This window comes from Oryctolagus cuniculus, chromosome 17, assembly GCF_051225735.1.
Source record: "Oryctolagus cuniculus isolate XC-2025 breed Fujian yellow rabbit chromosome 17, ASM5122573v1, whole genome shotgun sequence".
Lineage (NCBI taxonomy): Eukaryota > Metazoa > Chordata > Mammalia > Lagomorpha > Leporidae > Oryctolagus > Oryctolagus cuniculus.
The window spans coordinates 65,925,193-65,941,379 of record NC_142883.1 but is presented as its reverse complement, the minus strand read 5'-3'; the positions used below and the strand labels follow the sequence as shown (position 1 = coordinate 65,941,379).

General features: G+C 45.3%; 1 protein-coding gene and 1 long non-coding RNA gene across 3 annotated transcripts in view; one reads left to right on the top strand and one right to left on the bottom strand.

Moving 5' to 3' along the window:
* Window positions 1-1,738, bottom strand: part of LOC138847827 (uncharacterized) — a 47,308-nt gene extending 45,570 nt beyond the window's left edge. For both annotated transcript variants that reach the window (XR_016223694.1, XR_016223696.1), the window contains exon 1: window positions 1,027-1,738. This is a non-coding gene — a long non-coding RNA (uncharacterized LOC138847827). The remainder of the gene's footprint in view (window positions 1-1,026) is intronic.
* Window positions 1,739-11,998: 10,260 nt separating this feature from the next.
* Window positions 11,999-16,187, top strand: part of LOC149121313 (leucine-rich repeat-containing protein 37A2-like) — a 43,016-nt gene continuing 38,827 nt past the window's right edge. Inside the window, 3 exon segments of the mRNA XM_089317025.1 lie at window positions 11,999-12,047; window positions 12,172-12,214; window positions 13,051-13,122. Coding sequence (XP_089173151.1) covers window positions 11,999-12,047; window positions 12,172-12,214; window positions 13,051-13,122 — 164 coding nt within the window.

Sequence of the window (16,187 nt, the reverse complement as noted above, 5' to 3'; positions counted from 1 at the left end):
GCATACAATTAAGCAAGGAGGAAAAACTGATCCTTGCCTGCATATAACATTACAGAAAAAACTAAAGACTCCATCAAGAGACTTAGATTTGATAAGCAAATCCGATAACGTTTTAAAAACAAAAGGAACAACAATTAGTAACAATTTATGCACTAATCACAAAGTTAATGAAAAAGAAACAGTAAGAGCAACACCATTCACAGTAGGTACAAAAAAAGGAAGACACTTGGAATAAATTTAACCTAGGGTATAAAATTCCCATCAAGCTACCAATCACATCTTTCCTTAGAATTTAGGAAAACTATCCCAACGTTCAAAAGGAAGCACAAATGAGCTCAACATAAAAGCATTTTCAAAAAATGCAAAAGCTGGGGTCTTCCCACTACCAGGGTTCAAAACATGTTATAGAGCTATTTTAACCACTACAGTAAGGTACTGGCATGAAAACAGTCATAAAAAAGAATGGAGCAGACTGGGTTTGCCACAGAGTAATCCACACATCTACAGCCAACTGATAGTTGACAGAGATTCCATAAACATGCCCTGGAGGAAAGACAGTCTCTTCAATAAATGCTGCACAAGACTTTCCATGGATGCCTCCACTTATACTGTACATAAAATAACTCAACATGCATCACAGATCTAAATGTAAGACCTAAAACTACCAGGAAGCAGCACAGGAGACACCTTTCATGACACTGGCATAGGAAATGATTTTTTAGATAATATCCTAGAAGCACAGGCAACAAAAGCAAACATGACAGATGTGATTATATAAACCAAAGAAATTTCTGAGCACCAAAATAAAAAGGCAGCCAAACGAAGAGACAACTGTTAGAATGGGATTAATATATTCATAAAGTATGTCCCTGAAAGAGGAAGAAAATTGAGGATATGCAAGTAATTTTTAAAACTCAAAAACAACAACCCATTTAAGAAATAGTCAGCAGTCACAACAGACATTTCTCAGAAGAAGAAATTCAAATAACCAACCGACAATATGAAAAACAGTTTAGTTTCACTAACCATCAAGGGAATGAAAAGGAAAGTCACAATGAGGACTCATCCCATTCCGATTAGGATGTTTCTTGTCAAAAATACCACATTCTGAAAAGAATATGGAGAAAAGGAAACCCTTATACACTGTTGGTACAATATACATTAGAACAGCCACTACTGAGAACAGCATGAAGGCTGCTTAAAAATTATAACTACCTTATGATCCAGCTATCCCACTTCTCAGTGTATTTCTAAAGGGAATCAAATAATCACTTTCATTGCAGCACCATTCATAATAGCTAAGCTATGGAATTAACCCAGGTGTCCATCAGTGGAAGAATGGAGGGGAAAAAATGTGATACACACACACACACACACACACACACACCACACAGGTATACACAAAATACAGTATCGTTTACCCATGATAAAGAATGAAACACTCCCATTTGCAGCAAAATGATTGGAACTCAAGATCATCATGTTAAATGAAAACTAATATAATGTTAAATAAACCAGACATAGAAAGATCCCTATGACATTTCTTTGATAAAGTTTGATAAAGTTTAAAAAATTGCCCATGTGAACTCTGAACAGGGATTAGCACAATTTGGGAGCCATGGGCATAGGTTGAATAACAGATACCAAAACCCAGTCAGACAAAAGAAGTAAGTTGTAGTGCTCTGCAGTGCACTAGTACCTCTGAAGTTCAAGACAATCAATTATTTACTGTAGAAAGAGCCAGAGTAAAGGAGCTAGCAGGGTCCAAGTGCAAAGAAATAATATGAAATGGAAATGGTAGCTACCTGGTTTGATCAGTTTATGCTGTGCACATGTATTGACATATTAGACTGGACCCCATAAACACACACTAGCATTGCAAAATTTTTTTAAAATAAATAATTTAAGAAAAAAATAACAAATATTTAAGAAATAATTTTTTAAAAATCTGAAAAGTGTGGTATTCAATGAAGGAAGAAATGAAAATCATCCATAACTGCCCTCCAAAGTTAAGAACTGACAATAAAACTGTATATATGTGAATATACATGTCTATGTGTGCATGAAATGCTCCATAACAAAAGTAACCTACAAAATGAGTGAGAAACTATGGTGATAGTCACTAAACTTTTAAAATATCAACGTAGCCTATGGTGCGGTTTCACATGTGTGTAAAATAAAGACATGCAGGGCCGTTAAACACAAGAACTTCAGGAAAGCAGTACACTCAAATACAAAAAGGAGGGAAGGGAATTATGTCTTTAGCTGTACCTGTAATGTCTCCTTCCTTTACAAAATACTGTCTGAAACAGTTTGGCAAAAGGCTAATTCTGTTAAACGTAGATGGTGAGTATATGGGTATCTTTATACTTGATTTATTTTATAATGGCTTTATTTTCCTACATTTTTAAAATACTTCATACTGAAAACTAAAATAGGAATAAAAACCATTCATTTAGCAGGTAGCTTCAGAACAATTAACAGGCAATAAGACAATATGTAAACATTACATTTTGCATTTTATGACAATAAAACCTATCTTTATACTGAATTTTTAAATTTTTAACTATGTATTTTTATTTATTTAAAATGCACAGTGACTTGGGGCTGGTGTTCTGGCATAGCAGGTGAAGCTGATGCCTGCAACACTGGCATCCCATGTGTGTGCTGGTTCAAGACCCGGCTGCTCCACTTCTGCTCTAGCTCCTGAGAAAGCAGCAGAGGATGGCCCAAGTGCTTAGACCCCTGCTACATGGAAGATCAAGAAGAAGCTCCTGGCTCCTGACTTTGGCCTGGCCCAGCCCCAGCCATTGCAACCATTTGGAGAGTCTCTTCCTCTCTCTGTGTAACTCTGACTTTCAAATAAATAGATAAATCTAAAAAAAAAAATCATGACAGAGAGAGAGAGCAACAAACATAGATCTTCCGTCCACTGGTTCATTCCCCAAATGCCCACCACAGCCAGTGTTGGCCAGACCAAAAGCAGAAGCCTAGAATTCCATTCAGGTGTCTCTCATGGGTTTCAAGGACCCAAGTGCTTGAGCTGCCATCAGCCACCTACATAGGTGTATCAGCAGGAAACTAGAGAAGTGACACAACCAGAGCTCAATCTGCACTCTAATATGGGATGCTTAACTCACCATGCCCACTGTGCAACCCCCCTCCCAATTTGACATTTTAAATGTTGAAAACACAAGAAAACACTTGGAGAACCTCATAGGCAGCATCTAGAAAAATAACTAGCACAATGCTGATTCCTAAAAATACCCAAGAAAAATAGCAATTGAATGATGTGAAAGATACACTTAGACATGTCTCTGATACCCTCCAAGATCCTTGCAAATCACTGTCAACACCCTCTGTGCCAGGAAATCACCCTCTACTTCTTAAAAATTCCCCAGTACACTTTATAAACCATTTTGACCTGTTCTGCAGCAAGTGACTCATTTGCAGACAAGCGATACCATCATTATTCAGATCTAAATCATACAAAGCACCCATACAAACCTTAGAAAAAGGAAATCTGGACCAAGCATGGCCCTCAGGTCCTATTACCTGCAGCCTGCACCCTCATCTCTTCAGTGTCCCCAACTCCACTTCTCTTCAGTCCACTCTCAGCTCAGGAGCAAAAATTCTGTTTCGGATATTTTATGTGTGTCCTCTCGGGAAGAAAAAAAAAATAGCATTACATCTACTCAAATCTCAAAATTTGAAAGGTTTTTCCAGCTACATTTTAAAACTATTTATATATTTATTCTTGTTTTTATTTGAAAGAGAACAAATAGAAAGTGCTTTGTTATCATTTATGGTCTAAAATAGATGTTCTAAATGACTGTTTTTTTCATTCTCCAGGATTCATACACTACCACGTGTCATTATTATGTCATCTATACAAGACAGGACTGCCATATTCAGCCTGGGGAGCTAACTGGGGTCTCAGCAACTTCCAGGCATGGAGAAGGGAAGCCACACTATTCCCCTACCATCCCCCACTGCTACAGAGCTCCAGAGTCTGCAAAAAAGAGTTCACAGTGGGCCTCTGTAACACTCCTACCAGAATCAGTCAGCACAACTTGTAGGGCAAAGCAAAGATTCTCTACATCCTGCAATGGTGATAGTTTGTGGCATTACTCCAGAGTTACACTCACACACTGTATGAGCCAGAGCGATGCCCTTTCATTTCTGGGGGTTAGCACCAACATCAGCTCATTTAAAAAAAATACCCCCCACCCTGGGAGATCTGTACCCTGCAACACCAGGACTGCAACAATTAGTTCTAAATTTCTCAATCCCACTGAAGTCTACCCAGTGCAATTACTGAAGAAACTGCCTGCATTCCACCTGTCTGGACTCATACCCACCAGAATAAAATCTGTACACCTTGTAGTCACATGTAGGACTGGAACAGGATCCCAGCACTTCAGGCACAGAATTACCGAATTTACATGCTAAGCCACAGCGCCAGCCCCTTCACTTCCATTTTTTTTTTTTTTGACAGGCAGAGTGGACAGTGTGAGAGAGAAACAGAGAAAGAAAGATGTTCCAGGCTGGCGCCACGGCTCAATAGGCTAATCTTCCGCCTTGCTGCGCCGGCACACCGGGTTCTAGTCCTGGTCAGGGCGCTGGATTCTGTCCCGGTTGCCCCTCTTCCAGGCCAGCTCTCTGCTGTGGCCCAGGAGTGCAGTGGAGGATGGCCCAAGTGCTTGGGCCCTGCACCTACATGGGAGACCAGGATAAGCACCTGGCTCCTGCCATCGGATCAGCATGGTACACTGGCCTCAGAGCACCTTTTTCCATTGGTTCACCCTCCAATGGCCGCTGCGGCCAGCGCGCTGCGGCTGGCACACCTCGCCGAATCGAAGCCAGGAGCCAGGTGCTTCTCCTGGTCTCCCATGCAGGTGAAGGGCCCAAGGACTTGGGCCATCCTCCTCTGCACTCCTGGGCAACAGCAGAGAGCTGGACTGGAAGAGGAGCAACCGGGACAGAATCTGGTGCCCTGACCGGGACTAGAACCCGCTGTGCCGGCACCACAGGTGGAGGATTAGCCTATTGAGCCACGGCGCCAGCCTCACTTCCATTTTTAACACCATTACTGGAGTATTTGGCAATAAAGACATTTGTATCCCACATTCAGAGTACCTGGGGTTCAACATACAGATCTGGCTCCTAACTTCAGCTTCCTTCTAATGCAGACTTTGAGAGCAGCAACGGCTTGGGTAGTTGGGTTCTTGCCACCCATATGGCAAAGCTGGATTGAGTTCTTGACTTCTGGTTTGACTGGCCCCATCTCAGCCATTGCAGGTATTTGGGAAATAATCCAGTACATAAGAGCTCTCTCTCAAATAATCATTTCAAATTTTAAAAATATGAAAATCATTACCATATGCCAAGTCATGTGCTAGGTACTGGGAATAAGATAGAGACCTCTCTTGGAGTTTCCATAGTAGAAGCTGTGTCAGACAGTGCATAATAAAATAGATTATGAAAAGGGCTCTGAAGGAAGTCAGTTGGGTTCTGGTCACAGCAGTATGCTTTGCGGACATTAACATCTTACGTATCTTCTCTATGGGCCACACAGGGTAAAACCACGAAAAAGTGCCATTGTTACTTCTAGGCTAGCAGCTGTACTGAGCCAGGGTAGAATGGAGGAAGTTTTCCTATGCCAATGTAAACTGCTATTGATTTCTGTTCTAATCATCACACCCACACTGAATTGCCCATGTCTCTACAGAAATCTTCTAAGAACTGATTTCATTGTAGCCCCTACCTAACAGAACTGTCAAATATGAAAACAAGGATACTGAGACTTTAGAGGAAATGGCCTCATTCCATAATAAATAAGCATAATAGGGCCAGTTAGGGCCCTGATGGGAGGAAAGACAGCTCTTGGATTTGAACTTGGAGGAGGAAACTTCAAGCTAGCAACCAGAACCAGATAACTCTGAAGACCCCCCCCCAAAAAAAAACCAGCCCTGTTACTTCCTTGGGAAAGTCCACCTCCCCAGCCCCACCCCACACTAGTGGGCTGCTGGGGTTCTGGAGCCACCTGGGTCTGTGACCCAGTGGCTGTAGAAAAAGGCTGCCCTGGCTCAAAGCAGAAGAGCCCTGGAGGCGGAGCCTAATAAAGAATGTGTAAATAAAGGTCAGGTGTCATAAAGGGTGGGGCGGGGTGCACAGTTGCTAAGGCATGCCCTCTAAGGGGCTGCCATAATTCATTAGCTCATGCTCAGGGCATGCTGTGTGTGCCCTAGCAGCCTGAGTTACTGTATCCTGAAAATTCATTAGCTCATGCTCAGGGCATACTGCGTGTGCCCCAGCAGCCTGAGTCACTGTATCTTGAAAACCCCATCAATGACCCCTTTGTGCTTGTGGGTCCCATGGCTCCTCTTCAACTGGCAGCCTTTGTGGCTGCCAGTCCAGGCGACTCAGCCTCTGGAGTGGGCCCAGGACCTGGTCCAGCTGACCTCCAGCCTCCCTTGGCTCTCTGAGCCCTGGTCTTCCCACTCCCCGAACTTCCCACCTGAATCGCCTGACGCACTCACACCCCCGGCAGACCCCGGCGGCTTTGATTACCTGGGGTCTTCTGCTCTCTCCCAGATGCTGGCCTCGCCTCGAGAGTCCACTGTGAGTTTGCTTCCTTTTCTGGACATGGATTCAGCTCAAGGGGTGCCCCCAGAGTCAGAACAGCTTGCTGTTCCAAAGCAGTATTTCAATAGGCTGACTCGACAACAGAGGCTACCAGAGGCCATTCCCGTGCTAGACGGGGATCAGGTTCAGCCCCTGGCTCTGCCTCCTCGACTGGAAGGAAAGATTCACCAGTCATTGGAAGCATTCGTTCTGCCTCTAGACAGTCAGGATTCACAAGGAAACAAGTTGATTGTTTCACCCCGACCCCCAAGAAAGATCTAGCTCGGCGTCGACGGCTTCCTAAGGTTGGTGTTGGAACTCCAGACAAAGCGGCCAAGCTTCAGGGTCAAAATCAAGTGTTGCCGGCTGACTATGGGGTCTATCCTGGTGGTTTTCCTACGGAATCCCAGGAGAACCCAGGAGAACCTGCACAGCCCTCTGAGCAGGCTGAACCATCTCAATTCCTGATGGAAGGCCAGACTAAAAATCCAGAGACTCAGGAGCCCATCCAATCCTCCTCCGCACAGCAAGAAGAACAAGTTCCGCCTCCACAGGCCGTTGAACCAGATGAACCTTCTTCACCCCAGCAAGAGGGCCCAGGTGCAGACCTGCAGCAGCCCGAGGAAGAAGCATCTCCGTTGCAGCAGGAGGCCCCCGCTCAGAATCCATTTGCTACTGCAGAAGTAGTAGGTCAGGCATCAGTGTATCACAGTCTTAACACTCCATCCTCACCTCAGATTGTAGCTCTCCAAGCAAACTTCCCCAGCGTCACACTGAAACCTGCAGACACGGAGCTGACAGAAGCCTCAGGGGCAGGTGAGGAAGTTCAGTCTACTCCAAGCACGGAGCAGGCTCCAGCTCAGCCTCTGGGGCATCCTGAGGGAGTGGGACTCCCCTCAGCCCAACAAGAGGCCCCAGAGCAGATACCAGAATTCCCTGGGAGGGTGGAATCTTGGACTCAAGAGGGTCTAGCTCAGACCTCAGATCTCCCTGAGGAGACTGGACCTTTCTCTACCCAAAATGATGCCACAGCTCAGCCCTCAGAGTATGCTGAGGAAGTCAGCCCATCTGTAGCCCAGCAGGGGGCCCCAGCTCAGCCTTCCGGCCTGCCTGTGAACACTGAATATTCCTCCAGCAATCAGGAGCAGCCTGCTCAGCCTTCTGAGTCTCCAGAGATCAAACCTTCTAGAAGCCAACTGGAAGCCCCGGAGAAGCCTTCGGCACTCCCTGTGGAAGTCAAATCTCCAGTACAGCAAGATCCCCGAGCTCAAGCGCTAGAATCTCCTGAAGAGACTATCATAGCTCAGACTCCACAGATTCAGAAGGGGACGGACTGGTCTCCAGATCAGAATCAAGTTCACCGTTATAACCTGCCCAATGTTACCATCAAGCCTGCAGATGTGGCGCTGACCATAACTCCGGAGCCCACCATGGAGCGGGACTCTTCTCCAGTGCAGCAGGAGGGCTCTGCTCAGACTCCGGGCCCTTCTGTGGAGACAGAACCCTATATTAGTGATCAGGAGCAGCCCACTCAGTATGTTGAGTCTTCTGTAGAGAACAAACCCTCTCCAGCCCAGCAGGAGACCCCATATCAAACTCTGGGCCCTTCCCTGGAGACAGAAGCTTCTCCAGCCCAGCAGGAACCCCCAGAGCCGACTCCGGTCCCTTCTGCAGAGACGGAACCTTCCCCATTCCAGCAGGCACCCAGAGCTCACACTGCACGCCCTTCCGTGGAGGCAGAACCTTCTCCCCATGAACAGGAGCAGATAGCTCAGTATGCGGAGGCTCTGGTGGAGACCCAGCCTCCTCCAGGCCCTCCCGTGGAGACAGAGCCTTCTCTCAGAGAACAGCAGCAGATTGCTCAGTACGCGGAGGCCCTGGTGGAGACTCAAGCTCCTCCAGGCCAGCTGGAGGCCATAGCTCTGACTCCAGTCCCTCCTATGGAGACCGAACCTTATATCAGTGAGCAGGAGCAACCAAGGCGGCCCTCTGAGTCTTCTGAGGAGGTTGAATCTTCTGGAAAGAAGACAGAAGTCCCAGCCCAGCCTCCAAGTCATCACACAGTGACCATTTTACCTCCCGGTCACCATCAAGTTCAGCAGTACGACTTGCCCAATGTGACTACTAAACCTCCAGACCTGCAGCTGACCCTAACACCAAAACCTGAAGCAGAAGTGGAAACATTTCCAGTCAGCCACGAGGTCACAACAACGCAGGCCTCAGTTGCAGCTCTGCCTCCAACGCCTCTTGAAGAGGTCGAACCACTGCCAATTCAATCTCCAGAAGTTATGCAGGATGAGAAACCCTCTACGACCCAGCAGGAGGAAACAGCTGAAATTTTACAGACCCCCGTGGAGGCTGGACCTTCTCCAATCCATCAGGAAGCCCAAGCCCACGCCTCAGTGTTCCCTACGGAGCCTGAGCCTTTGAAAGACCAGGAGGCAGACACAGCTCAGCAGCCAAAGCCCCTGGAAGAGGATGAGCACTCCCCACTTCCAGGGGTCCCAGCTCAGCCTGAAGAACTGAAGGAACCTTCACCAAGCCAGCAGGGGATTTCCGTTCCACCTCTAGAGCGCCCCGTGAGTGCTTACCAATTACCACTCCAACAGGGAAACACAAACCAGCCTTCAGATATCTTCCCAGAGATGAGTGATGCTATTCCAATGAATATGACATTTTCACCTCATATTCCAGAAGAAATACTCAGAACTCAGCATTTAAGGTTGTCTAAAACCAAACCAAAACATGTGGATATTGACCTTACCAGAACCCTAAAGCCCACTCCAGAAGTTTATCCTTACTGGAGTCAGCAGGAAGGACCTGCCCAACCTACAGTTCCCACCAAGCAAGTTGAATTTTCTCCAACCCAGCTTGGGCCTCCTCTTGCCAAGCCTCCGGCACTGCCTGAAAAGATGGAACTTTCTCGAGCTGAGCCTCTAGAGCCCCTCAAGGAGGCAAAACAAGATCCAGTGCAAAATATAGCCCCAGCCGAGGCACAAGACTTCCCTAACACTCAATCGTCTGCAACCCAGCAGGAGCTTCAAACTCAGCAACCAAACCTGACCAAAGTCACAGGTCAACCTTTGGATGTGGAACTCACCATAACTACACAACCTGGAATGGAAGGTGGACTTTCTCCAATCATGCAGGAGGCCCCAGTTCAGCTTCCAGGGCCATCTAAGGGGGGTATAACTCAACCCCCAGGATATCAGGGGATGACAGTTCCAACACCAGCTCAGGATCAAGCTCAGTTTCCAAAATCACCCCGCATCACATTTCAACCTTTTGATCTGGCACTTACAATAACTCCACAGCCCATTACAGAGGCTGAACTTGCCACAGATGTGCAGGAGACTCCACCTAAAGAATCTGTAGCTCAGCCACCAGTGCATCATGAGGGTCAAAATCAACCTCCACTATCACCCAGTGTCACAAATCAACCTTTAGACCTGGCACTTACCATTACTACAGAACCTACTACAGAGGCTGAGCATCCTACAGACCTGAGCAAGACTACAGCTCCATCTCCAAACCTGACTCCAGTCACAACTCAACATCTGGACCTGGGACTCACCATAACTCCAGAAACCAGCAGTGTGGTGACTGAACCCTCTACAGACATGCAGGAGACCTCCAGTCAACCTCCCACGGAGGGTGTAACCCAATCTCCAATACATCAAGAGGTGACAGTTCCAACACTGGGTCATAATCAAGCTCAATATCCAACATTGCCTCACATCACAGTTCAGCCTTTGGACACAGTGCTTACCATAAATGCAAAGCGTACCAGGAAGGCTGAACATTCTACAGCCCTGAAGAAGACTAAAGTACCTCCCGTGCTCCATGAGGAGGTACTTTCACAACCAGACCAGGTTCAGGCTCAGCATCCAACCCTGACAGAAGTCACAGTTCAACCTTTTGATGTAGAACTTACCCTAACTCCAGAATCCATTGTGGAGGGTGAACCACTCCCAACCATGCAGGAGACTTCAGGGCAGCCTCCAGGGCCACATAATGAAGTGGTCTATCAGCCTCCAGTTTATTATGAGATGGTAGTTCCAAAACCAAGTCAAGATCAAACTCCGCATCCAATGTCACCCAGTGGCACAGCTGAACCTTCGAAGTTAGAGTCAACCATAACTCAGGTACCCACTACACAGGATGAACATTCTACAGCCTTCAAGTCTATATCTCCTCCTCCTTATCCAATGTACCCTGAGGTGACATTTTCACCTCCAGTCCAGATTCAGACTCAGTATACAAACCTGCCTCAAGTCACAGTCAAGCCTCTGGACCTGGAAATTACCCAAACTCCACAACGTACTACAGAGGCTACACCTTCTACTACCATGCAAATGACCCTAATTCAGTCTACAGAGCCACTAAAGGAGCTCGTAACTCAGTCCCCAGGGGACAATGAGATGACAGTTCCAACAGCAGGTCAGCATCAAGCTCAGCACCCAACATCACCCAGTGTCATAGCTCAGCCTTCCAAGATGGAGCTAACCATAACTCTGGTACCCACTGCAAAAGCTGGCCATTCTCCATCCCTGAAGAAGACTACAGATCTACATCCAGGCCAGGTTCAGACTCAGCACTCAACCCTAACTGAAGTCACAGATCAACCCCTGAATGCGGCTGCCACCATAAATGTCTGTGAGCTCTGCACCTGCAAAGATGAGACACTTTCATGCACTGGCCTCAGCCCAGTGCAGAAGCTTCACAAAGTTCCTGTACCAGAGCCCAACAGCTACAACGGCACCTTCAGCATATTGTAAGAATCTCCCTTCCTCATGGTTCCCTACAGCCTGCCTGTCTCAGCAGCTTTTCCCCAAGATCTTCTGAGCCCTCCTCAAGTCCCCACCTTATGTTGACTCTGTGTGTGTGTGTTTTTTTTTTCTGGACAGGCAGAATTAGACAGTGAGAGAGAGAGAGACAGAGAGAAAGGTCTTCCTTTTTCCATTGGTTCACCCCCAAGTGGCCACTTTGCTTGTGAGCTTTCTTATCCTCCTTCTCTTCTTAGACTTGTGTCCCTTCTACAGTCTCATGTGATTGCCCTTACTCCTTTTCCTGATTCTTTATTCATTGACATTCACCATACTATTACCTCATTGCTTTACTCCCATTCTTAAACACAGCCCTCATCCCGACTTATTAGAGATGATACAACAGGTTTAAGGATAGATTCTGGAGCCAGGTTGCCTGGCTTTGAACACAGGTCTCCCAGGGATTAGCTTTGTGACTTTGGACAAGTTATTTAGCTTGGATTCAATATCCTCATCTGTAAAGCTGGCTTAAAGAATGGTGCAATGGATTGTAACAGAAAATAAAAATGCGTGACTCCACAGTCTTTCCCTGGATGACAGCGAGAATGGTGGTGGTCTATAAGGCAGAAGCACAGCAGTCAGAAAGAAGAGCCCGTTAGTGGGAGATGTGTTCAGTGTTAGGCACTTTTTATTGATGAGCATAAAGTAACCCGAGAGGACATATCCACCAGGAAGGTGAGCATACAGGTATCTGTTTTATTGCTGCTCCTGCTTCCAGGAAAATGTGTACCTAAAACACACATGTTCATTGTTGCTGAGGAGTGAGGACAGAGTTAAAGGTAAGCACTCACAGCAATTCAAAGTTGAAGCTAAATATAAGTCATTTAACAGCTTCTTGTAAACAAGTATCGATTATGAGTACCTTCCCCCTTTTTAAAAAGTGCATAGAATGTAGGATAAAATGTGAAAGAATGAACCCCCACACACCCTCATCATCCCCTGGTCCTCACTCTATCACCTGTAACTCAGGCTGTGTGTCTTTCCTTCCAACCTCCTCTCACTTTTTTTCCTATGGAGGTAATGCTTGGCTCCTGGCTCAGTGATCGGCACTTTTACCCTATGCTGTATTCCAAAAGGCTTTCCACATCAGCACCTTAGTCCCTCTGATTTTAAATTGTCTGTATCCATTCAGTACTTGGAAAGATTTCAGCAGAGGGCGCTTGGCCAAAGCACTGGTATTACCTGCATAGGTTTTCATTATTCTTATTGGTGACAATACATTTTGCCCATTTTTTCTTGAATAATTTATCCTTTTCTCACTGATTTGTAGAAGTCAGTGTAGACACCTGAGTTATTTTGGTGAAAATACTTAATATTCAAAGTGATTGACTGTCTTTACTGTCAAAGAGACTGGACAGAGATGAAGTTAAGCTTCTGAGAGGATGCTTCATTGTTTATGTCAGTGGCCCCTCATTATTTATTGAGTGAGCAAACTGGGAAGCAGAGAGCTACGGAACATAAAAGCACTGGTATTTATTAGAAAGCTGATAATATTTCTGTATTTCAATACTCCCCCATGAGGGTGCCATGATTTTTTTCCTCGTTCTGTTCATTCTTTTCCAACCCATTCAAGGATGTGAACTGTGTTCCTTTACAGAAATTTCCAAGGAAACTGGATTTCTTTCAATGATGAAAATGTATGGAAAGCATACCGCTGGGCTGAGACACTGTGAGTACACACTCCCAAACATGAATACACAAAACTAACTGCATTGTAAGAGCTTTCTTGTTCTACTATTTTGAGGTCAGTATGTCAGAAAAAGTATTCCCTCTCCATGTCACAATCAACATCTGTCGATTATAATTCTATGGTTGTTTTAACAAGGCACAGAATTTGAAATAAGAAACTACTTCTATTTATTTGCATTTTATCAGTAATACCATTACATTCTTAGTAGATAAAAAGTGATAGGGATAGTGAAGACCTTCATTATGTCCTAACTCCCTACCTATGAGGTAATAATTGCTGCTCTGAGTTTGGCATATATCCTTCCAAAAAATTACCTACAAACATATTTACATAGAGCATAATAGCTGTGTTGTGTGGTTTCTTTCTTTTTTTAACCTAAATAGTAACATCCTGCAACTTGGTTCTTTCACTTCATGGTTTCTCCTGGATTTCTTTCCCTCCTAGTACTCAGTCAGTTACCCTATTCATTTAACTCCTGCATGATATTCTATAGTATGGATGGCCATTTCACAGTTTACTTAATAATCCCTCTATTGATGGATTTTCGATTATGTCCACTTATGTATTGCAGCAAGGAAAATCCTTGTGCACACTTGTGAACATGGACAAGCATTTTGCAAAATAGAAGTCTAGAAAGAAAATGGGGCAGCTAGCACTGTGACATAGCGGAAAAGCCTCCGCCGGCCATGCCAGCATCCCATATGGGTGCTGGTTTGAGTCCTGGCTGCTCCACTTCTGATCCAGATCTCTGATATGGCCTGGGAAAGCAGTGGAAGATGACCCAAGTGCTTGGGCCCCTGCACCCATGTGGGAGACCTTGAAGAAGCTCCTGGCTCCTGGCTTCAGATCAGCACAGCTCCGGCCATTGTGGCCAACTGGGGAGTGAGCCAGTGGATTGAAGACCCCTCTCTCTCTCTCTGCCTCTCTCTCTCTCTCTCTCTCTCTGCCTCTCCTTCTCTCTGTGTGTAACTTGACTTTCAAATAAATAAATAAATCTCAAAAAAAAGAATGAAAATGGATGAAGACTACGGAAATAGGAAATTTTAATTGCCTTCAGAAAAGCTGTGCACACATACTTACACTCCAGCTAACAGAATATAAGAACATTCATTTCCCTTCATCCTTTTTAAAAAGATGTATTTGTTTACTTGAACTATGGGAGTGGGGGGAGGGGGAGATAGAGCGAGAGCAAATGAGAGAGTGAGAGAAAGACAGAATCTTCCATCCACTGCTTTATTCCCCAAATGCCCAAAACAGCCATGACTGGGCCAGGCCAAAGCTAAGATCTAATACTTGATTCTGGGTCTCCCACAGGGATGCCGAGGAATCAAGCACTTGGGCCATCATCTGCTGCCTCCTAGGTGCACTAGCAGGCATCTGGCTCAGAAGCAGAGGGCCCAAGACTTTAACCAGGCTCTCCAATATGGAATTTACGCTTCTCAAGTGACGGCTTAGCCTGCTATGCCCCAACACTGACTCTTCCCTTCACCTTTTCACCTCGGGATGCTCTTTGTCTTTTTGCTAATGTGACTGGCAAATAAAAGGGTTCCCAGCTGAATATGGATTTCTCTGATTACTCATAAATTTAAATGTCTTTATATACTTATTGAACATCTATGTGTCGTTGAGGTTTTGTCCACTGTCCATTTGTTGAATTATCTTTTCCTTACTGATTTTTGAAAGGAATCAGTTTAGACTCCCAATTTTGGGGGAAAATACTTAACATTCAAAGTAATTCACTAAAAATAAAAATCTATCATGTCACCTAGGCCAGTGAACTAGAAATTTTGAAGTGCTGAGTGTAACATAATAAAAAAAAGGAATTAATTGACATTTTTCACGACAGTTTGCGTGTTATATCACTGGGACAACTTGTAGAGACATCATAAATTATTTATGAATAAAAACAAGACATATAACAGACAAAGGAGAAGGGTTATGATCACTTTAAGATAAATTTTCCCAGGGCCTGTGCAGTGCTGCAGTAGTGCAGTGGGCTAAGCTGCTACTTGCGGCGCCGGTATCCTGTACGGGCACCAGTTCTAGTCCCAGCTGCTCCACTTTAAATCCAACTCTCTGCTATGGCCTGAGAATGCAGTAGAGGATGGCCCAAGCACTTAGGTCTGTGCATCCATGTAGGAGACCCCAAAGAGGCTCATGGATCCTGGCTCCTGGCTTCCAATTGGCCCAGCTACAGCCATTGCAGCCATTTGGGGAGTGAACCAGTGGATAGAAGACCTTTCTGTCTCTCCTTCTCTCCATCTGTAATTATAACTCTGAAACAAATAAATAAAATCTTTTTAAAAAAAGATAAAAGTTTCCCCTTAGCCTACTATCTCATTTCTGATGGGAAAATGCTAGAATCAGGCAGTTGTGACTTTTAATTTATGATGTTTCTTAAATACAATACACACAGTTTGTATTTATTTTGGTTATGCTTCGTTTAAAGATGTCCCAAACTTGTAAGAAAAATCAAAGTCAGGGCTGGCACTGTGGCATAGCAGGTAAAGCCACCACCCACAGTGCCAGCATCCCATATGGGTGCCGGTTCGAGTCTCAGCTGCTCCACTTCCGATCCAGCTCTTTGCTATGGCCTGGGAAAGCAGTGGAAGATGGCCCAAGTCCTTGGGCCCATGCACCCACATGGGAAGACCTGGAGGAAGCTCCTGGCTCCTCATTAGCACAGCTCCAGCCGTTGTGGCCAATTGGGGAGGGAACCAGCGGATGGAAGACCTTCCTCTCCCCTCTACCTTCTCCCCTCTCCTTCTCTCTGTGTGTAACTCTGACTTTCAAATAAATAAATAAATCTTTGGAAAAAGGAAAAATCAGAGTCATCTGACACAAAAGTAAATAACACTAGTTTCCTCTGAAGAGTGAAGACGGGAGTTGGAAAGGCTAAGGGATAAAGGGAAGGGGAAGAAAATTTAATTTTTCTTATTTGAGAGGCAAAGGCAGCATGCTATCATACACTGTTCACTCCCCAGATGCCTGTAGTGGTGAGACTGGGTCAGTCAAACTCAGGAACCTCAAACTCAGTCTTGTTC